The 21,984-nt window shown below is 51.9% G+C and overlaps 2 protein-coding genes across 23 annotated transcripts; both read right to left on the bottom strand.

The window, feature by feature from the left end:
* Positions 1-316: 316 nt before the first annotated feature.
* Positions 317-12,634, bottom strand: FXYD5 (FXYD domain containing ion transport regulator 5). 17 transcript variants are annotated; one of them, XR_015145857.1, is made up of 10 exons: positions 12,145-12,223; positions 11,490-11,540; positions 11,340-11,400; positions 9,267-9,359; positions 8,577-8,675; positions 4,955-5,068; positions 3,833-3,862; positions 3,679-3,753; positions 909-1,090; positions 317-605 (listed from the first exon to the last, which is right to left on the bottom strand). XR_015145857.1 is itself a non-coding variant. In XM_086352216.1 (9 exons), the coding sequence occupies exons 3-9, from the start codon at positions 11,398-11,400 to the stop codon at positions 556-558; spliced, it is 522 nt and encodes a 173-aa protein (XP_086208342.1). In that variant the 5' UTR covers positions 11,490-11,540; positions 12,145-12,409; the 3' UTR covers positions 317-555. The 17 variants fall into 17 exon arrangements, 11 of the variants coding, with proteins under 11 accessions (XP_086208342.1, XP_086208340.1, XP_086208341.1 ...); XR_015145856.1 differs by having other exon boundaries at positions 12,086-12,212; XR_015145855.1 differs by lacking the exon at positions 11,490-11,540 and having other exon boundaries at positions 12,145-12,600.
* A 57-nt stretch (positions 12,635-12,691) lies between these two features.
* FXYD7 (FXYD domain containing ion transport regulator 7) lies at positions 12,692-21,982 on the bottom strand. Of its 6 annotated transcripts, none has more exons than XR_015145868.1 (7): positions 21,665-21,982; positions 16,961-16,990; positions 14,947-15,021; positions 14,763-14,805; positions 14,560-14,600; positions 14,228-14,340; positions 12,692-13,076 (listed from the first exon to the last, which is right to left on the bottom strand). XR_015145868.1 is itself a non-coding variant. In XM_086352245.1 (7 exons), the coding sequence occupies exons 1-6, from the start codon at positions 21,687-21,689 to the stop codon at positions 14,233-14,235; spliced, it is 300 nt and encodes a 99-aa protein (XP_086208371.1). In that variant the 5' UTR covers positions 21,690-21,867; the 3' UTR covers positions 12,692-13,076; positions 14,228-14,232. The 6 variants fall into 6 exon arrangements, 4 of the variants coding, with proteins under 4 accessions (XP_086208371.1, XP_086208372.1, XP_086208374.1 ...); XM_086352245.1 differs by having other exon boundaries at positions 14,228-14,318; positions 21,665-21,867; XM_086352246.1 differs by having other exon boundaries at positions 14,228-14,318; positions 14,772-14,805; positions 21,665-21,854.
* Positions 21,983-21,984: the final 2 nt, after the last annotated feature.

Here is a 21,984-nt window from a genome sequence, read left to right as displayed (position 1 = left end):
CTGGGGCCTCCATTTGTAATTGCCCAGTTACCAGCACCACCTCCCAACATCAGGGGCCAAGCTGGCTTTGGCTCTGCACACACACCTGCAGAGGGTCTCCATCTGCCCTGGGCAGAATCCAGCGCTGACTCTCTATTGGTCAAATCTTCCCGAGGCCCACCCCTCATCCCTCCCACCTCACCCCTGCTGGCTTGGTTTACTGTATCCCTCACCTAGGTTCCGGAGTCTGTGACCTTCCCATCTTTCTCCTGGGGGCCCTGCCCCAGCCCCCGCCACTTTGTTCCACTCCCTGGTCAAGAATGATCAGAGACCAAGGGACAGAGAACACAGGGCTTTACTTCCTGTCTGAACAAAATGGATAAACGGGGGCAGGCAGTCCTCAGGCAGGCAGGACTGGGAGAGCAGGGGGCTCAGGCCATCAGTCCTGGATCTGGCTCCATCCACCTCTTCTCTCTCAGGCTGGGCTTTGTTGTAGGTCCTGCAAGGTCACAGCGAGCCAGTGGGGGCTCAGTCTCGGGGTGCCCATTAGATCGTCAGCCCCTGCTTCCTACGGACTCATCTGTCACGATTCCAGCACAATCGGGGCAACTGTCTGCACTTGCCACCTGGGGTGAAAGAAACAGTTCAGTCGTGAGTCAGAACAATGCTGATTATTACGTGTGATCTGGATGCTGGAGGATGAGGCCCATCCGCCCTGTCCCTCAGAAGGCTCCAAGGCAACTCTGAGCAAGTGACAAGAAGCTGATGGGGAAGAGCCGGCTCAAGGGTCCCCAGGGGTCATTCACGTGTTCAGCAAATATTTACTGTGCACCTACTCTGGGCCAGGCAGTGACCTAGACACTGGGGACACGGCAACACGGCCAGGAGCACGAACGGAGGCAATCCCTGCTTTGGGAGCACTGACTTACCAGTGGGGGAGATGGACAATGAGAAAAGACCTAAGTCAAGTGTACCGACGGTGATGAGTCAGTGATGAGCGCTATAACGAAAAATAAAACAAGGAAGGAGGCAGGGAGGCCCAGGAGTTGGGGGAATCCTCATGGCGATGACTAGACGTGCCTCACAGGGAAGGTGATATTTGAGCAGAGACCTGAAAGGGATGAGAGGGAAGCCACGTGGACATCTGGAGGAAGGGTGTTCCAGACATAGGGAACAGTCAGTTCTAAGGCCCTGAGTGAGGGAGGAGTAGACAGGAGGGATTAAAGGAGAGCCGGAAGGCCAGGGGGTTGGGCCAAAGCAAATGAGGGGGATCTTAGAAAACAAAGGAGGGGGACTTCCATGGAGGTGCAGCAGTTAAGACTCTGCTCCCAGAGAAGGGGGCCCAGGTTCAATCCCTGGTCAGGGAACTAGATCCTACGTGCCTCAACTAAGAACCTGCATGTTGTAGCCAACTAAGACACAAAATGTGTGAAAGCGTGTGTTAGTCGCTCAGCCGTGTCCGACTCTTTATGACCCCATGGACTATAGCCCACCAGGCTCCTCTGTTCATGGGATTCTCCCGGCAAGAATACTGGAGTGGGTTGCCATTCCCTTCTCCAGGGGATCTTCCTGACCCAGGGATCTGCATTGCAGACAGATTCTTTACCATCTGAGCCATCAAAGCAGCCAACTAAATAATTTTTTTTAAAGAAAGAAAACAAAGGGAACTTCAGAAAACAGCCCTTTTCTATCTCCCAGCTGCCACCCTTACCTACCCTTCCCTCCCTCTGGACTCATCTCCTACTCCTCTTCTCTCACACCTTCCCAGCCACTCCGCCTCTTCCCTTGGTTATTTTAACAAGCTCAGCTCATTCCTGCCTCCAGGGCTTTCCACTTGCTTCTCCCTCTGCCTGCTTTTTAAAATCATCTTTCTCATCATCAGAATCCATTCTGCTTTGACCTCTTAAGAGGAAGTGCCTCTTCTCATCCTTCTCAATCTCATCTTTATTTTCCTCTTGGCAAGTCTCTTTTTCTGTATTCACACTGCTCATGAAAGCATTGACCTATTTATTGTGATCTCCTACCAGCTGTGAGTTCCCTAATGGTGGGGACCAGGGTCCCCAGCATCACAGCACAGGAGGGCACAGGGAGTGTGTGTGTGTGTGTGTGCTCAGTCGTGTCTGACTCTTTGCCACCCCATGAGCTGTAACCTGCCAAGCTCCTCTGTCCATGGGATTTTTCCAGGCAAAAATACTGGAGTGGGTTGCCATTTCCTACTCAGGGGGATCTTCCAGACCCAGGGATTGAATCTGCGTCTCTTGTGTCTCCTGCATTGGCAGGTGAATTCTTTACAACTAGTGCCACCTGGGAAGCCCGGGCACAGAGTAGGTGCTCACAAATGTCACTGGAACAATTTAGAGTCCTAGAGGTAACATTCAGGCTCTGCCCTCACACAGACATAGGTCCAGCCCTTCCCTGATTTTTATGTGCTCTGTGACCTTGGGCAAACTTTGCAACTCTCTGAGCCTCACTTTTCCCACAGGGGAGAGCACAGTGCCTGGCACAAAGTCAGGATCTATAAATATGAGTTGAAAAACTGAGTCAACAGTGCTTGACTCCCTTATTCAACACCAATCAGGCACGTATCAGTGATCTCTTTTTAATTCTATCCAGGTTCTGCCTCCCACCTTAAGGCAAAAAGATATGGCTGTGCCCCTTTTCCTGATGAGGAAGCTGGACAAGAGAGGTCATAAAACTTGGCGTGGGTTATACAGTTTAACTGAGAGCTTGCAAACTGGTGGCCCTTGTATTTTATTTAATCTGTAGCATTATTAAAAAAACTAGTTTCTCTGCTTGAAATCCTCCCTTTGTCCCACTTTCCCGCCTGACACTAGGCCCTGGGAGGCTGAGCACAGCCTGGTGGGACAGACGAGGGCAAAAGGAGAATGAGGCTGAGGTGTCTGATCCTCTCAACCCCTGCCCTGCTCCTTCCTGGGGAGCTTACCAGCAACCAGTGGCTGGAAACCTCTCTCCGGAGCCACAGCTACTGTTTGGGGCCCTGTCCTCCAGCTCCATCTCTCACCAGGCCCTGGTGCAGCTGCTCCTTCCCCTCACTGCCTCAGGCTGCGCATCACAGCTCCCAGGTGTTGCTACTCCTGGGGAGTTGCACCACTGCATTCCCCTGCCATGTGAACAAGCCCAGGCTGGTCTGCTAGAGAAGACCACCAGGTGAAGACCTGATGTTCCCATTCAAACAGATCCCTGCTGACCCGCAAATGCCCTCAGAGGCATGAATAAATCCAGCAGCAACCAGAAGAACCACCCAGCTGAGCCCAGACTATGTTTCCAAAGTGCAGAAACGAGAGGTCAGTAAATGGTTATCATCTTAAACCACTGAATTCCATGGTTTACATGGATGTGCATTCTCAGTCACTCAGTCGTGTCTGACTCTTTGCAATCCCACAGACTGTAGCCCACCAGGCTATTCTGTCTGGATTGGATTTCCCAGGCAAGAATACTGGAGTGGGTTGCCATTTCCTTCTCCAGGGGCTCTTTCCGATCAAGGGACTGAACCTGCAGCTCCTGCATTGGTAGGTGGATTCTTTACCACTGAACCACCTGTGAAGCCCAGTTTATATGGATATGTCTCCTTTAAAATGACCTTGTTAGGGGCCCTTCAAATCCTGTCTGGTCAGAGTGTAAGCCAAGGTCTCCTCCCTCCCACTCCTGATGCCTCTCCCACCCAGCCCCCATTCTCACTGGTGAGGATGACGATGCCTGTGATGAACAGCACTGCTGCTACCATCAGCCCCCGTTTCCGGAGAGTGTCCTCGTCTGCAGAGAGAGAAATGGAGGAGTGTGATGAGAGGGGCCTTCAGCCTCCTTCCCCCACCGCCTCCCAAGAGTAACTTACCATAGAAGAAGGGGTCATCCTCCTTTGAACCTGGAGGGGAAAGAAGGGAGCAAAGGTTTATGGAGCGAATTGGAGAGTGAGAGAGTCAGAGAGGAGAAACCTGTATCTCAGCCTTGGTGCACTTAGGGCAAAACCTGAAGTCCTCACAAGGACCCAATCAGGTTCCCATCACCTCTAAACTCTTCTCGATTATCCCCTTACTCACTGTGCTTTACTCCCACCCCCATTCCCCATGGGTGAACTGTGCGAAACCCTGCTCACCCCAGGGCCTTTGCACTGGCCGTTTCTACTGCCAGAGGCTCCTTTCCTCGGGCATCCACATGGTTCCCCTTAGCTTCTTCTCATTGAGGTCTCCCTGGCCTTTTACAGAAAATGCTCTCTGACCACTCTCTCACCCTAACTCTGTTGCGTCGTTTTTTTTTTTCCCCCTTCATTTTTCTTGACAGCAACTTAATATATGGCTATTATTAACTTGTTATATACAGTTATCATCCTTATTTACTGTCTCTCTCTCACGAGAACATCTGCTCCATGAAGGGAGAAATTTTCATCTGTCTCATTCACTTCTGTACTCCTGGCACCTAGAGGAGGGCCTGGCCCACAATAAGTGCTCAGTGAATATTGTTTGAATGAATGAGTGAATGAGCTGTCTATGTGATCCATGGCTGTATCGTTTCCATCTGTTCACTGAGGCTGGCTGCACAGGAAGTGGAAGATAAGGCCAGGAGGGGAAGAATCAAGGTGCCCCTATACACAGAGCTCTCTGCTGACTCCAAACTGATCTCCAATGCACAAGTAAATCCATCTGAGACCAGAGAAGCACCCAGCCAAGCCCAGACTAGACTTCCAAATTGCAGATCTGAGTGCTAAATAAATGATTGTCATTTTAAGCCACTGGGTTTTGGAGTCATCTCTATGCAACACTCACACATTCATTCATCTATTCGGACATTTACTGTGTGCCCACCCTTTAGTCACTCACAAGAATACCTGCCCTGAAGTCAGGTGTTCACCCAACACCTGGCTACTGAGCATTCTTCTGTGCTATGCAGTATTGAGGTACTAAGAACACACAGTGAACAAGAAATAGCCTGTGTCCAGTCTGAGAAGGGAGTTACTGACCAGGCTGTCTGAGGATGGAGTTCTTCCTCTCGTGCCTGCTTGGGGATCGTGTCTTGGAGGGCGTGGAGCCTTGAGTGGGATTGGCAGGGGATTTCGTCTTGGAGGGCGTGGAGCCTTGAATGGGATCGGCAGAGAGAGCAGCCAGAGGATGGTGGAGGGCAGGAGTGACCCAGGGAGAGGAACAAGAGACACCACTGATGATCTTTGGGAGTAGCCCCTCTCCCACACCTACATTCAGTGAGCTGGCACAGGTTCCCCCCCGCCAACCCACGGAGGCAGCCAGGAGTGGCAGGTGCTCACCCTGATTAAGACCACCAGCCCAGGCTAGCTTGCTAACCCCCGAGGAGCTCCTGGCCCCTCTCTGACCTTCTGGATGGCCCCATGATCAGGAATAAACGGTAACATCTGTCAGACCCAGACAAGGGCCTCCAGGATCTTGACCGAGTCACAGAACTTGAAGATACTGGTTCGAAAACATGTTGAATATCACCTCTGCTCCCAGACCAAAAACATCAGAGGGTTCCTCTTTGTAAAAACATGACTATCCCCCAGGAAAGTCCTGCCCCTCTGGCACTGAGAAGCATCCCCAGTAAGGTGGTCACCCCTGACGGATGCCCAGATATGAAGTCAGCAAGCAGAGAAACTGCCTCATGACTGGCTCCCCAGGCCAGCCTCAGCGCCTCACTTCCTAAACATGAACCGACAGCCAAAGGTTACAAGATGTTCAGGAAAGCTTTTTCCAAGAAAAGGGAGCAGCAAAGTCATGGGCAAAGATGGAAGGATCACAGGAAATGTAAAAGGACAGCCTCAGCGGTATGTAGGGCTTATTGCCCCCTCCCCCAGTGTGAGGAAGCCTGGGCTCAAATTTTGGTTCTGCCATTTTGCACTGTGTGGCCTAAGGCCTGCCGAGTAACCTCTCTGGGCTTCAGTTTTCTTCTGTGTAAAATGGGGTACCAACAGCTCCTACCATGTAGGATAGTGATCAGTACTAAATGACTGATCACGTAAAAGCTTAGCACAGTGCATGGAGCAAACCCTCAGCACATTGTTGTATTGTCTACTTGGCTCCGACTCCCCCCTTCTGTGATCAGTCCGTCCACCTTTCTCTCGGGAAATGTTGCTGCTTCCCCAGACCATCTCAGTCTCCTATGGTAACCCAGCCACAAGGGGGAGCATGTGACCCAGTCTCATCCGTTCCTGTAGCGCTCAGAGGCTTCAGTTGTGTCCAACTCTGTGCTACCCTATGGACTGTAACTTGCCAGGCTCCCCTGTCCAGGGGATTCTCCAGGCAAGAATACTGGAGTGGGTTGCCGTGCCCTTCTCCAGGGAATCTTCCGACCCAGGGATCAAACTCGCATCTCTTATATGTCCTGCATTGGCAGGCGGGTTCTTTACCACTGAGCCACCTGGGAAGCCCCATCCTTCGCTAGGACCTTTCAAATTCCAAGTTAAAATTTTCAGCAGATGCTGGGTGAAACTCAGAAGTTCTGAGCCTGCAGGTGATGGAGCCACTTCCTTGCCAGGTGAAAGACAAGCTCCAGCACGAGAGAACAAAGACGCAGGAGAAAGAGAAGCTCTGTGGGGGCTGGGCAAGCTTGAGATTCAGCAGTGCCTTTACCTCTTGGCTCCTTGACCCCCTCGGCCCAGCTGAATTTTCATCATGTATAACCAGGGATATAGAAGAACACATAGAGTAACCCAGGTCAGCAAGGACTCAGAGTAAGAGAATCCAGAAATATGAAGATGTTTTCTCAACTGGAAAATGTGGAAACAGCTGCTATACCCCCACCCCCATGGTTGTACAAAATTAAAAAAAAACTCCCTTCCCCCAAGACATCGTATTTCCATCTGTTGTAAAATTGTTTTAATAGACAGACTCTGTCAGCAAGAGATGCGTTACTGTCATCACTGGGAAGTTATAACAATGATAACAACAACAACAAAAATCTACAGGGGGAGGACTTTCCCCATTAGTGTCCTTGTGCAGTGCCCAACCTGAGCAACCATGCATGCATTCCAGGTTGTGAGTGGCCTAAGCTATAGGACTTCCAGTGGGGGCTGCTTCTCAAATATGGGCCATCACACAGGCATTAGAAACCACCTATTACCTTTATTTCCGCTCATCTCCCTTTCCCAAATGTTACCTCCGGTAACATTGACTCACTTGTCCTGTGGTGAGTCACCTCTTCCCTTACTCTTGGTCTAATTGGTTCACACAGAGTTGACTGGGTTTTCCAGCCCCATGATGGGGCACAAGACTCAGCCCTGACCAATCGGAGCTGTTCATTTCCCAGGCTCCCATTGGTCAGTCATGGGCACGTGACCCCACCTGGGCCAATGAGAGTCAGCTCTAGGCCGTGTAGCTAGAGAGGCACTCTAGTTGCCTAGTTTGTAATTGCAACTTAGAACTAGTGGACCACTTTTGCCACTAAAGAGGGGAAAGCCCTCTTCAGAATGAAGACAGAAGAGCTGAGAGAGGAAGAAAGTCGTGATGACAGTGCTTGAGCTCTTTGACCCAGCTGTGCCTGACATTAGTGCCTCTGTACTTAACAAAGCATATATTGCTAATAATATTTTTTTTCAGTTGGGTTTTCTGAATTTTATAACTGAAAAGCTCCTGGTCTAACATTAAGAAGATCTACACCAAGGATAGGAGAAGGCAATGGCACCCCACTCCAGTACTCTTGCCTGGAAAATCCCATGGACGGAGGAGCCTGGTGCGCTGCAGTCCATGGGGTCGCGAAGAGTCGGACAGGACTGAGCGACTTCACTTTCACTTTTCCCTTTCATGCATTGGAGAAGGAAATGGCAACCCACTCCAGTGTTCTTGCCTGGAGAATCCCAGGGACGGGGGAGCCTGGTGGGCTGCCGTCTATGGGGTCGCACAGAGTCGGACACGACTGAAGCGACTTAGCACACCAAGGATAAACCCACAGGCACATTTCCCGCACCAGCCCTATGAAGGGACCTGAATCTATTCAGGGTCTTGGAGGGACTTCCCTGATTGTTCAGTGGTTAAGAATCCGCCTTCTAATGTAGGGGACACAGGTTTGACCCCTGGTCCAGGAAGATCCCACATGCCTCAGAGCAACTAAGCCCAAGGGCCACGATTATGGGGCCCAAGCACTCTAGAGCCCATAACAAAAAGAGAAGCCCGAGTACTGCAACGAAAACTCAGTGCAACCAAGACCCAGTGCAACCACTCTAGAGCCCATAACAAAAAGAGAAGCCTGAATACTGCAACGAAGACTCAGTGCAACCAAGACCCAGTGCAACCAAAATAAAATTAATTAATTAATTTAATCAAGTTACATTAAAAAAAAAAAAAAGAGGGTCTCTGAGTCTATCAAATTTGGAAATGCTGCAAACCAGATAGATGGTCCCTCTTGGGATGCCTGCTGCAAATAAGCTTTATTACGACTCTGAGAAGTCCCAGCAGATAGAAACGTGTTTAACTCAAGAGTTTCCCAAATATCTTTAACCGCAAACCAAAAAAAAAAAAATTGGAAAAATGTATTAATTCCCCAAACGGACGCTCTGAGAAACGTACTCAGGGAAATGCTGCCCTAGATGGAGAATTAAACACAACTCAAGTATGTTGCTGTTTTAGTCCCAGGTCTACCTTGCGTTGTGCTCTTGTCCGTCCCCTGACCTGTTGTTAGCAGCACCTCCGTTTCCATCGGTTGCTGGGTCTGGGTGTCCATCTGGTTTGGTGTTGCTTCTACTCAGGGCAGAAGAGAAAGGCGGGGAGGGTGAGAAAGGAGTGAATCATGGACCTGCAGAAAACAACAAGGGTCCTTCTCCCTGAACCAGGCTGGCTAAAATCAAAGATGTCCACAGATAAATGTCGCTGTGGGGGTGAGAAAGGGGGACCCTCTCACGTGCCACTGGTGGCAGGGCAAGTCGGTGTTCTTGTGCCCCACAGGGTCATGAGTAAACTTCACAGCCAGGTTCCTGGACCCTCATCCCTGGTGTGTCACTGACTTTTGGTGACTCCTTGGGCGAGTGACTCTGAGCCTCCTGTAAAATGAGGATAGTCCTCATTTCTTTCTCAGAGGGCCTGTGTGAGGACTGAGTGAGTGAATGCAGGGTAAGTATTTAGAGCCATGACTGTCCCTTCATTTGTGCTGTAAGTGCTCAAGGAGGAAGGGACAAGGTTTCTCATTGTGGTGCTGTGAGCAGCAGGATGAACTGAGCCTGGACGGAGCCATGCCTGAAGGTTTATCCCTGGACTTTTCAGTTACACAAACCCAAAAACTCTCATTTGGTTCAAGCTTGAGATTTTTGTTGCTGTGAAAGGATGTTGACAGACCCATTCCTTGTTCGTCATCTGGGGCTGGAGTAGGGACAGGAATGATTTCAGTCGCTGGATCTGTTGGAATTGTGACCTCCTTTGATATCTGTCCTGGAAAATCAAGGATGAGAAGTCAGGGGGGAGCCTTTGGTCCCCCTTCTCTCACCAACACTCCTACCCTCCCCTCCCTTCTGAAACCTTGGTGGTCTGCTGGTGGAGCAGCAGTTGACCGATCAGCTTTGGTGGAAATATTTTAGAAATGCTAACACCGCAGCACCCTACCTCCAGCTGCCTCTCCCTGTCCATCCTCGTGGGATGAGAGAGGCAGTTAAGGCAAGTACGCCCAGGTGCTAGAGTCAGCCAGGGGCCTGATCTCAAATTCTGTTCCCAATAACTTCCTTGCTGTGTGACCTGGAGCAAGTGAAACCCGTCCCTCTAAGCCCTGGTTGCCCCCTCCGCAAAATGGAGATAATTCTTGAATCTACTTCTCAAGACTGTAGAAAGGGTGAAATGAGATGGAGGTGGGAAGAATCTCGCCTACTGCTTAACATGCAGTCTGTGCTGGATATCAGATATCGGATATCGTATCTATCTATCAATCGCCACTGCCCCCAGCCTGGCCCCGCCTCCATCCTCTCCCTCAGGGACCATCGCACAGCCTCCTCCCTGGTCTCCCTGCTCCCCACACACAGCCAGAGGGAGCCTGTGAACCTGATTCAGATCAGGCTGCTGGCTGAGTGCCTCCTCTGGCTCCACCTTGCTCTGGGTGAGAGCCAAAGCCCTCACGTGGCCCATAAGTGTCCCCCCCACCAACCCAATCTCCTGTCACCTCTCTGACCTCTCCTCTTTCCACCCCACCCTTTGTTCATCCCAACCCAGGCCCGGCCTGTCTGCTGTCACTCACACTCTCCAGACAGAACTCATATTCCTCACATACCTGCTTGGCTCATCCCCTCCTCTCCTTGTATCTGCCCAAATGTCACTTTCTGGTGAATGTCACTTTCTGGTGAGGTCTTCCCTGATCACTCTATTTAAGCAAGCCTCATTTCTCTCCTCTATTTTCTTTCCATAGCATTTTTCACCTTCTAGCATATAATATTGGGTTGGCCCAAAAGTTCATTTGTTTTTTTCCATAAGATGTTATGGGCCAACCCAATATAAGTTACTGAATGCATTTGGTGTCTGCCTTCCCAATTATAACGTAAGCTCCTGTTTTATGCCTTGCTGTTTCCCCAGTGCCTAGAATAAGATCTGCTCAGTGAATGCTTGTTGAACGACTGAATGAACACATGAAAACCATTTTATCCCAGAGAAATGGGGCAACTTCAGTGCAGAGTTTGCTCTGGGTTCCGGGGTTAGAGCCCAGCCCCTCCACACACTAGCCTCTGGCCCAGGGCACTTTCCTTCACTGAGCCTCAGTTTCCTCATCTGTAAAATGGGCATAATAGCATCATAGATTAGAGCAGAAGCTGAAACAAGCACCTGCAATGCAGAAAGCACCTGCAAGGATCCCCTGTAGATACTGTTTTCAGAAGACACTTCACAGGCAAGGGTGCTGCTGCTACTGCTGCTGCTAAGTCGCTTCAGTCGTGTCCGACTCTGTGCGACCCCAGAGACGGCAGCCCACCAGGCGTCCCCTTCCCTGGGATTCTCCAGGCAAGAACACTGGAGTGGGTTGCCATTCCCTGGACTGGCCTCAGCTCACCTCCTTTCCCTAATCACATATCACCAGAGGAACCAGGAAGCTCCTGTGTTGTGAGTCGAGGGTTCCTGGCTGTCAAGTAGAAAACCTACACCCATCTCCCCGCCAAATCAAACTCTGTGAGTTCTTCTTGGACGTCAAATGGAGGATGCTCAGCAGGACAGGCCCTGGCCAGACTCACTGGAAGCAGCCACCCAGGTCTGAGGTATCTAACAGGGTGTAACCTTGGCCCCCTTACTGGGGCACCCGCTTCCTGGTGCCAGCTCAGTAGAAGACTGAGAACACAGGAGAGAGAACCCAGATTCACCAGGCAGCCACCCAGCAACACAGGCACTTGAAGTGGGGCTGGGGGCTCTGCAGCAGGGTGGAAAGAAAGGGCTGGGCCTTACCTCTGGTGGGGAGAATCAGGCCAACGGTGATGAAGAGACACAGGCGACCAGAGGGCGACATCTATAGAGCAAGTCAGAGCTGGGGTCAGCCAAGATGTCAGTGAGGCAGGGACAGGGCAACCCCCGGGATCCTGCAGCTCCCTTCCTTACCCTGAGCAGGCCCCTCTGGCTTCAGAGACCCCTGCTAGGGCTGATGGTTGGCTGTGGGGAAGGGGGCCAAGGGGAGGGTCTCAGAAGTGGAGGTTTCCAGCAGTCAATCCTTCATTCCCTCTTCAGGTCCCCAAAGATAACAAAAAGCATCAGTCTACACCAGGCTCCAAGAGGCAGCCACTGCCCAGGGCAGTCCCCCTGCCCCAAGAAGTGGAGAAGCACTCATGGGCCGGCTGGGACTGACCCTGCTGGGCAAGGGGAAGGCGCTGGGGCACAGAAAAGGAGATAGGAGGGCCTCGGCCCTCCCTCTGGGGCTGTCCTCAGAGCGAGGAGCCAGCAAGGAGGGGGAAAGAGGAAGAGTGAGTAATGTACTTCTGATCTCAGAGGAAAAAGTGAGTTGGTGTGAGGGCCTCCCAGCAGGGACAATAGAGCGGGATGCTGGGCAGATCTGGGCGAGTGAGAGGGAGGTAGGCGAACTGGGGAGACTGAGGCAGGAGAAGCTGAGCGGTGCCCACATGGCGGTGCCGAAGACAGCGGGACGGAGAGTGAGCATGAATGGGGGGCGGAGAGGCGCCGAGAGGATGGTCTGTACCCACCTGAGCCCGGCGCCTGGGCAGAGGGGAGCGGATGGAGGAGAGTCAGAGGAGACACTCACGTCAGCGCCGGGGGTCCGAGCCGGCAGCCTCGTAGGGAGAGGGCAGCGGCGGCGGCTGCGTCCAGGCGGAGGGTGTGGCCAGGGGAGCGCGCTGGCGGGCGGGGACCGAGACGGGCTCAGTCATTTCCTCCCGGGTTTCCTGGCTTCAGAGCCCGGGGTGGGAGCAGGAGGGGGAGACGTTGAGGGCGATGCGGGGGCCTGGGGTGAGAGGTAGGGCGGAGGCCTCCACCCACCCCGCCTAGGGGAGGCTGGGGGTGGGAACTGCGGGGTGGGCAGGTCTAGGCGGGGTGGGGTTTGAGGAAGTCAGGGAAGCAGGGGAAGGGGTCTACTCTGGGGTCTCGGGGATGGGCAGCTGGGTTGGGGGGTGGTGGCATGGAGGGAAGGGAGGGGAAGTTTGAGGGGTTCCGGGAGAGGAGGAGGCCACTAGGGAGCTGGCGGAGGGGAAGGAGAGGAAGGAGGTAAGTCTGGGGATGGGGAAATAGCTCCCCAGGTTAGATTTTGCCCCCTCCCCCGTTTCCTCCCCACAGACGAGAACACACAGACAGAAGAGGGGGAGAAACCAAACGCAGATTTATTAAGCTCAAGACATAGACACCGAGGGTGCAGGGGACCGGATCTCCTAAGAGGAGACAGGGTAGTCCCGGGGAGCAGCACCCCGGGACGGTGAGGGGCTGAGCGTGGACTCGAGGACCCCAGGAGATGGAGGCCTGAGTCTCCGGATCTGGGATGCAGGGGGTCGTCATTGCCAAGGCCTAGGGAGGTGCAGCGGCTCCAGCCTTGGAGTGGGTGGGGCGGCTCATTCAGGGGAATGCTGCCAGGGGGGCCAAGCTGGGGTCCCCGCCGCCTCCACCCGATCCTCAGGCTCCTGCTCTCAGGCAGGGACTGCAGTGGAGGTGACCACTACTGGTTCTACACGCCGCCACCTCCGGGTGCTGGGGAGAGACAGAGAGAGAGACAGAGCCAGGGAGCTTCAGTCGGTGACAAAAAGGGTGGCAGTGGGCCCTTCATCCCCAGCATTGAGGTCAGGCCTGCAGATTGTCACCCCTGAGCTCCCTTCGGATGTTGTCTTGCCTCCCTGCGCTCCAATGTCTGGTCCATATAGAGACACCTTGGTAGCTTTTGTCCTATCCCACAGGACACCTGTGATGAAGCTGGGGACCCCTGGCCCACCCTGGACTCTTCTGGGGTGTCCCCCTGCCAGAAGAAGAGTCTCCATCCCTCTGCCAAGCCCCCAACCTCTTCCTACACTCCAACACTCCATCTCTGGAACTTGTGTATACAACAGGAATTCTCCTGTGTCCCACCCACTTGGGACCATCATTCAACTGTCATGGGTCAAAATCTCATATATACTCTTAGACTGTGGTCAGGTGTCTGGGCCAACCCCTTCATCATTCACAAAGTGACCCCTTAATGTTCTTAAATCTCATGAAATAAACATGAAACAAAACACATGAAATTCAACATCAAATCCTCCAAATGTTGATTACCCCAAGGCCCCCCCCCCCCCTTTTTTTTTTTAGTTCTAAAAACAAAAGAGCCAAAGAGATTCCCATCTCTGGTTTTTAAAAGTCCCTGGAAAGGACACAGTTCCACCAAAAACAGGTCGAGATATTTTTACATAATTAAAATGAACACCCCCAAGGAGTCACAATCTTTCTTCTACATGCTTATCCCTGCTCCTACATCCTACATCTCTCTCCACCTTCCTGTATAGCCACCTGCCCTGACTTTCCCCTCCTCCACCCACCACCCCCTCCACTCTCCACTCCCCATCCTCCATCCCTCTTCCACCCTCCACCCCACCCCATCCTCCTCCACCCTCCATCCCACTCCCTCCTATATTCTCTCTTTTCTTCCCCAATATCAATTTTTAAAATCTGCATTCTATATGTCTCTCCTGTTTTTTTGATACAATTATTCTTAAGCCCTTCCTTCCTTCCTTTCTGCCAGCCTGCCTTCTTCCCTCCCTCCATCCCTTTTTCCCCTTGCTTCCTTTCTCTTCCCTCCCTTTTTCTCAGTCATTTCATCCTTGATTGTCCTAACTGAACAGGAAAGTCAAGAAATCATTCTATCTTCCTACCTTCTCTAGTGCTCAACTCTGCCTTCATTCTGATTGCCAACGTTCTTTTCCCACGTGGGACCCCTCTCTTCACAGGCTGTGGCTCTCTCCTCTGGAGAATGAGTTCATCCTTGCTTTTATAAGATTAGGTACTTGTTTCTGGGCAGCTTCAAGGACTCTTTAGGAGTCCATGTCACATCCCACTAACTTTATGCTTTAACAGGTTTGATGTGTGGAATCTCGGCTGCACTGTTGGCGGCCCCATTCTTAGGGAGATCCAGCACAATGTCCCCTTGGACTCCCCTCCCCACTCCCACTCACCCTCGCAGAACCACACTCTCTCACACCCTCACCTGAGGAGGGAAGCTCCGACTTACAGGATTTGCATGTTGGGCTGTGGAAGCAAAGATGAGAGAGAAAGGCATCAAGAGACTCAACTGAGCAGGCTTTCTGGGAAACACCTGGCTGGCTCTGGGATCCCTTTGGTTATGGCAGCACCCCTGGGGGCTCCCAGGCTGTTCCCACCCCTCCCCTTCTCTCCCCTCTGCTGCCAGACCTCTCAGACCTGGAGTCCGCCTTTCTGCACTTCACCTTCTTGCCTGTTAGGAGAGACAGAGAACAGAACAAGGACACAGGACATAAGGGTATGGACAAAAGCCAGTAGGGAAATTGTAGGTGCCTGGGGACCCCGAGGGGCCTTCTTGGAGGGGCTTTGGAGCTCAGGAAAGGGTCACACTTACTGAGGATAATGAGGATGCCCAGTAGGAACAATATGGTAGCCAGAGTCATGCCCACCGTCTGCACAGTGTCATAGTCTGGGGAAGACATTGGAGGTCATCAAAGTGGGGTGGCTCCTCAGCCGCCCCCCCACCCTGGAGCCTTGGCCTCAGTTCAAGGCTGCAGGCTCCTCCCATGGGTTCATATGAGGATCAAAGACATGGCCCTTGGACACCAAGTGCTCCCCTTAGACCTCTGCCCACTACCCTTCTCTGGATTCTTCGGCCATAGACATAGATAGGACCTTCTTCTACTGCAATGGTCCCCAGCATTTCGGGCACCAGGGATTGATTTTGTGGAAGACTATTTCTCCACGGACAGGGGTTAAGGGATGGTTTCAGGATTATTCTCATAAGGGGAGGGCAACTTAGATCCCCCGTGTGCACAGTTCACAATAGGGTTCCTGAATCAATTAGAATCTAAGGAGGCGGAACTCAGGCAGTAATGCCAGTGATGGGGAGCAGCTGTAAATAGAAATGAAGCTTCACTCGCTTGCTCACTGGCCACTCACCTCCTGCTGTGCGACCTGGTTCCTAACAGGTCACTGACTGGTACCAGTCCTTGGCCCAACCACTGGGGATCCTTGTTCTACTGCATTTACTTTTTTCAGCAAACAGCCTTCTCTGTGGTCTCTCCGTCATCCATCCCCCGACTCAGCGCCTCAGCCACAGAGATCTTGTTAACACTTGAGTCCAGTCAGGGTCCTCCTGAGCTCAGAGCACACCACTCCACTCCCTCTAACCTCCACCTCATAGCAAAGAAAAGCCAAAGTCCTCCCTACACCCCAGGAGGCCCTGTATCGTCTTGTCCTGATCCCTTCTCAGACCTCATTCTACTTCACTCTCCTCCTCAATTCCCTTGTCCAAGCACACGGGTCTTCCTGCAGTTCCTGGAGGCTATCAGGCATGGTCCTACCTCAGGGTCTTTGCACTTACTTGCTGGGCCCTCTTCCTGAAAGCTCCTCTCTCAAATATCCCTCCCTTACCAACTCCTGGAGTTTGTTCAAATGTTGGTGACCCCTTCTCTGGCTGTCCTATTTAGAATTTCCCATCCTCTCCTCAACATTTCTTAACCTCAGTCTTTCTTTTATTTTCCTTCATAAGAATTATTCTTATCTAATATGCCACAGTACATATCTATAGAAATATTCACTCTGGACCAGCAGTGGTCCAGGCCTCTGCCCTCAGGGAGTTGTCTTTCATTTGTGATAAACAAAATAAAACCACAAAACTCAGTCATGGGACCATGCCCAGATCTATGTGTGGCTTCTCTTGTTGGGGACTCAAGAAGGCCTCTCCTGACAGTCATTATTTGATCTGAGGCCTGAAGAAGAAAAGGGAGCCTTAGCTAGCTGTGTGGAGGGCTAGAGGAAGCGTATTCCAGCAGAGGGAACAGTAAGTGCAAAGGTCCTGAGGCAGAAGACAACTTAGAACATGGAGAAGAGTATGAGTGAACAAAGGGAGAGAGAAGGAGGGTCTATAGAGAGGGAACTGGGGTCAGGTCTGCTAGACCTGGAGTCACTTTTTGAGCTTCAGTGCTATGCAAAGACTTAATGATATCTGAGTAAATCTTCCCCACAGTCCTTATGGGTGAAAACTTAGTGTTCTTATTTGCAGAAGGGCCCAGAGAGACAGAGTTGCTTGCTCAAGGCCACACAGCTAGTGAGTGGACCAGCCAGGATTCACATTCAGCCAGCCTGGTGTCAGAGTGGTTGGCTTCTCTGATGACCCCAGAAAACTGGCCCAGAGTGCTGGTGAAGCCTGAGGAGGATCCAAAGAGGGTACCCCCTCCCCAAGTCTGATTCAACCCTCCATAGGCCAAGCTGATATCAATTATATCCACATGGTCATGTGGCCAGTGACCCAGCACATAACATGTAAGCCATAGCTGAAGCCACTTCAGCAGTGGCCTGTGGGGATCTACAGCCACCCCTCCATCCAGCCCCTGGGTACCTTCGTCGCAGAATCTGCCACTCACCATAGTAAAATGGGTCAGGATCCTGAGGAACTGTGGGAAGAAGGCAGAGAGAGAGGGAAAAACATTTCAACACTTGGCTTCTTAATTATTTGAGGATCCTAATGGGGCCACTGGCCAAGTGGTTTCTGTGTAGAAATCAGATCATTGAGACCCCTTGCTCTGGACAATGTAGCCTCACGGCAGGACACAAAACTTAGACTGGAGCATAAGCTGGATTCCAGCCCCAACTCACTCCATTGGTCAATACCTTCCGTTATATAATGCCCAACCTACCTAATTGTACGTGGCAGTCCTGATCCTAGACCTAGGAAATCTAATGCAAGCATGGACTCATTTCTTGAGAAACACATATACACTCTCTTTTGCATATGATGCTGGGAGTATGAATCCCACTGGAGAACTAACTGCTCAGTGTATCAGCTTCCCCTGAACACTCCCTACAACTTCTCAGTCTTCTGAGAGCTCTCATCCACTTGTTCCTACCACCAAATCCAGCAGAGAGGAACTGTCCAAAAATTTATATTATTCCTATATTACTTATTTCTCAGACACCATCAAATTAAAGATTCAAAGTTGATTTTGTAGTAACTTTCCCAGTGTGTACATGTATGCGTGTATATGTATGTAACTATTTTCACTTTTCACTTTCACACATTGGAGAAGGAAATGGCAACCCACTCCAGTGTTTTTGCCTGGAGAATCCCAGGGACGGGGGAGCCTGGTGGGCTGCCGTCCATGGGGTCGCACAGAGTCGGACACGACTGAAGTGACTTAGCAGTAGCAGCGGCAGCAGTACCACATAAAAACATACTCATCCGCTAGAAGACTCACCCTGATTTCTAAATGTTAACATGTGGATAATGCTTCCTTGGTGGCTCAGGTGGTAAGGAGTCCACCTTCAATGCAGGAGACCTGGGTTCAATCCCTGGGTCAGGAAGATCCCCTGGAGAAGGGAATGGCAACCCACTCCAGTATTCTTGTCTGGAGAATTCCATGGACAGAAGAGCCTGGCAGGCTGCAGTCCATGGGGTCGCAAAGAGTTGGACAAGACTGAGCAACTCACACTTTCACTAATGTGTGTATATATGTGTGCGTTTTGTGTGTGTGTGTGTTTACTTTTCCCTATCTCCCACCTCCCTGTCTTAAATGGTAGTCTCCTCCAGAAGAACTCAGAACATCCTTCCCATTCACAAAACCCATCCTGATGCTTCCCTAATACACTGACAGCTTGTAGTACACCCTGCCTTGTTTAGAGTGGAATTCTGCAAAACATGCCCCACTAGGGGAGGAGGGTGTACTGGGAGTGCTAGGGTGATGCCAGATGTTGTCATTAGTGTCCTTCCCCCATCCAAGCTCAGCAAGGACGGCTACCTTGAGGTTGGGAAGGAGAACGTGTGACTAATTCTGGCCAATGAACCATGAGTCTGGTCTGCAGCATTAACTGCCCATGCAAGAGCTCTCTTTTGCCTTTGGCTTGGTGACATGAATGTTCAAGATTGTGGCTGCTCCAGTTTTCTTTGAGAAGTAGAGACCCTAGTCAACCCATTGTGGACACATAATCTAAGTAAGAGATCTACTTTGGTTGTCAGAAATCACTGAGATTTTTGGTACTTCATTTGTTGTTTAGTAGCTCAGTCGGGTCTGACACTTTTGTGACTCCGTGCCCGCCAGGCTCCTCTGTCCATGGGATTTCTTCAGGCAAGAATACTACAATGGGTTGCCATTTCCTTCTCCAGAGGATTTTCCTGACCCAGGGATCAAACCTGTGTCTCCTGCATCTGCAGGCAGATTCTTTACTGCTAAACCAGCAGGGAAGCCCTTGGTACTGCATACTGTAGCTTAAACTGACTGATGCAAGACCCTAAATAGCACTGATTCACTGTAAGTTCACCCTCTTCAGCTCCCTGTCCAGTCTTCAAAGAGACATTCTTAAAAAGAAGCTGATATATATATCTCTACACCTTCCAACCCTTGTTAATCTCTCAAGAGAAAACAGGCCTTGGGCTCAGTGTCTTCAGCAGGTAATAATATCTCAGTAGACTGTTATGACATTATTTGATTTTCTCCTTTGTTTATTTATCTAAGCTGCATTTGATAGCACTGATTCCATGCCAGGCTCTCTTCTGAGCACTTTACAGATATTACCACATTTAATTTTCACAGCCGTTCTCTGATATAGGCACTATCTTCATTCTCTTTCCACTAAAGAGGAACACTGAGGCCCAGAAAAGTGAAATTGGTTGTTTATGATAATTTTAATACTTGCTTTCAATGTAAGACAAAAAAAAAAAACAAAACCCTGATTTTCCATTTGTGGAGCTGATATAAAATAAAGCTAACAAAGTTTTTTAAAAGTTAATCCTTTGAAGGAAAAAATGTTAAATATCAGTGTGGGGAACATTTGGACAGGGCAAAAACCATGAAGGTGGTACTCATAAGCATCGAGACGGGAAAATAGTATTTTAGAGTCATCTCTGCTCTGTCTTAGCTCCCCTACCAGATGCAGAGCAAATTTATTTGACTCATCTCTGCTGTTAATCCTGGCATGTGTAAAGTTGTTCAAAAACTTTTCTAGAATGAATGGATGAATGAATGAATGAACCCCTGCTAGGCAGCATCAGAGATGGAACAGTTGCATTATCCTGCGTTTCCACACATCCTGCCTCCCCAAACCATCTGAGAAGCCCTGCCCCAGAAGGTGAGCGCCTGCCCCAGAATCCTCTCTGGTTCCTCTCTGGTTCCACCCTCCCGGGGTGCTCCTTGCTCCATGCAGAAGTTCCTCTCTAGTTCCTGCTGTCCCAGCAATCTGGGTCCTCATGGCGAGGCTGAGCTAAGGGTGGAGCCAGGAGGCAGGAGAAGGAATGTGCACCACTCCTGGCCAGTTGCCAAGGAGAATCAGGAAGGAGGTGGTTACTATGGCAACTGGAGCATCTTGAGAGGTGAGGAGAGGTGATGGATCTGGGTACCCCAGGCTGGATGGGGTCCTGTGTGGGACTTGAGGGTTGAGTTTCTAACTCCGGGGCCAGCCCTGATTCCCTCTGCTCCCTTTGTACCTCCTATTGTTGCCCCTGAACAACTGGCTTGTGGCCAAGCCAAGGGTCCTTTTTAAGGATAGAGACCAAGGCCCAGTTGTGCCTTTCCATCTCCTTTCTATTTGCCCCCAACACACCCTCCTGCTCTCTGACAGGGTGGGGGTGGAGGCTAGGGGTGCAAGGGAGCCGTCCCCCTCCCTAACGATCTGTTAATTAATTTCATTAAGCGGTTTATGACAGGCAACATGCGTTTCCTGCCCCCGGGTTTCCCAAGACCTGTGGTCCCCTCTCCTGCTGTGACTGGGGAAAGGGTGTGTGGGGGGGAGGGAGGCAGGGCATCTTCCTCCCACTTCTGCCCGTCTGCTGCCATCGATCCTGCTAACCACCATCTCTGCGAAAAGAAGTGCTGGGCTCCCGCCAGGGCTGCTGGCTCAACCCTGCCCCCTCTCCCTAGGGTGGCTTCCAGCCTCTGCAGCCGCCCCCCCCCACTGCCCCCCCTCCCCGCCCTGCTTCAAATTCTGCAGATATGGTTCAGTGCAGCAGCCCCCGCCTGCCGGGAAAGGGGGCAGGGAAGGAGAGATCAGAGTGGAATTGGGGTTCCCTTCAGTGCCAGAGGCTCCTCAGCAATGATGGCCTCTTGCCTGACCCTGCTCTCAGGGCTGGAAACTCCCTCCCTGCCCACCTCTCCCCCACCATGAAAGCATTCTCCCCCCTTGTTCCTCTGCAGAAGTAAGCTCAAGAAAGGGGGACTGTTGTGGGGACCGAGTATTTCAGGGGTGCCTAGTCGGGCTAATGGTGTGAAATGTCTATCTCTGTGTGACTGGAGGGAGGTGGGAAGGCATCTGTTTGCACACCCAAATGCACCTTTTGGACAACACCCTTGAATGAGGGCTGGGAAGGAGGGTCCTGCCACCCATCCCCGCAAATGGGGGTTCACTGCAGTGGTGCAGGCCCCACCCTGTGCCACCCCTCCTTTTTCCCATTTCTGTCTCACGCTGTCGGTTCTTCTCTATCTCTCCCCCTCTGTGTCTTTACGCCTCCCTCTGTCTCTCGGTCCTTATCTCTTCCAGGCTGTCTCAGTCAGTCTCTTTCTATATTCCTTACTGTCTCCCTCTCTCTTGCTCTCTCCATCTCTTATTTCCTACAGCTCCTGTCTTTCCCTCTTTCTCCTCGCTTCCCTCTGAACCTGCCTGTCAGAGATTTCAGGAAACACCCACCACAGGTGCCAGCACTAGAGAGAGAGAGGGAGGGGAAAAAAAAAAAAAAGAGGGACATGGACCCCGTCCCCTTACGTTCCGCAGGGACCATGAAATCTGCGCGAACCTCTGTGGCTACAAACCCAGCGGCTCCCACCCTCGAAGCCCATTTCTCCGAGTCCACTACCACCGCGGCGCTGGACCAGCTGCATGGTTGCTATAGCTACCGGTCCGAGCATCCTTTCTCCCGGGACTGCCGCTCTCCAACCACCGGTCCCGCACAGGAACCGAGACCACCGGGAGAGGGTGCCCAATGGAGTACCGAGGGGTGCAATGCAGGGGCCTCCGCCCATGTGAGGAGGGGACATCCCCTTCCCCATTCCCCTCCCCTTTCAGTACTGGGCTCTCCCCCAGATCCTCTGTCAAGCTCTAAGATCCCGGAGCCCCGCTTCGCCCTTTCCCCAGGCGACGCTCACCCTTTGTGGGGACCTGGGTCGCCATGCCGGGCTGGAGCAAGGGGCGGCTGGATGTAGAGGCGGTGAAGGAGCGCTGGCTGCAGCAGCTGGAAGCCGGACCGACTGTTGTCAGGGGTAGATGAGGGGGGGAGCCCTGGTGTTCGGGGGGCCGTAGCCAATGGGGGCCCGGAGAGCCCGCCCCCGTCCCGGCCACCCCCACCCCCGCCCCCGCCCACTGCCGACGTCCCCGCCCCTTCCCCAAGGGTGGGGGCGCCCTCTGCCGGGGCCAAGGGGGCGCCCAGGCTTTCCACCGCGAAGGGACTGACAAATTCGCACAGCGC

This window comes from Bos grunniens, chromosome 18 (assembly GCF_055505025.1).
Source record: "Bos grunniens cultivar Pamir isolate PY7600 chromosome 18, Bosgru_T2T1.0, whole genome shotgun sequence".
Taxonomy (NCBI): domain Eukaryota; kingdom Metazoa; phylum Chordata; class Mammalia; order Artiodactyla; family Bovidae; genus Bos; species Bos grunniens.
This window is presented reverse-complemented; position numbering and strand designations above follow the sequence as displayed.

Excerpts from the sequence above, each read along its gene's own strand:
- FXYD5 (XM_086352212.1), bottom strand. The coding sequence starts at position 11,400 with ATGTCGCCCTCTGGTCGCCTGTGTCTCTTCATCACCGTTGGCCTGATT. Across the intron at positions 3,863-4,954 it reads CTCCATCCTCAGACAGCCTG|GTTCAAAGGAGGATGACCCC; the intron begins GTCAGTAACTCC and ends TTTCCCCTCCAG. Across the intron at positions 3,754-3,832 it reads GGATGACCCCTTCTTCTATG|ACGAGGACACTCTCCGGAAA; the intron begins GTAAGTTACTCT and ends CTCTCTCTGCAG.
- FXYD7 (XM_086352245.1), bottom strand. The coding sequence starts at position 21,689 with ATGGCGACCCAGGTCCCCACAAAGG. Across the intron at positions 14,601-14,762 it reads GCGGACTCCAGGTCTGAGAG|CCCAACATGCAAATCCTGTA; the intron begins GTCTGGCAGCAG and ends TTGCTTCCACAG. Across the intron at positions 14,319-14,559 it reads GTCGGAGCTTCCCTCCTCAG|AGGAGAGAGCCACAGCCTGT; the intron begins GTGAGGGTGTGA and ends CTCATTCTCCAG.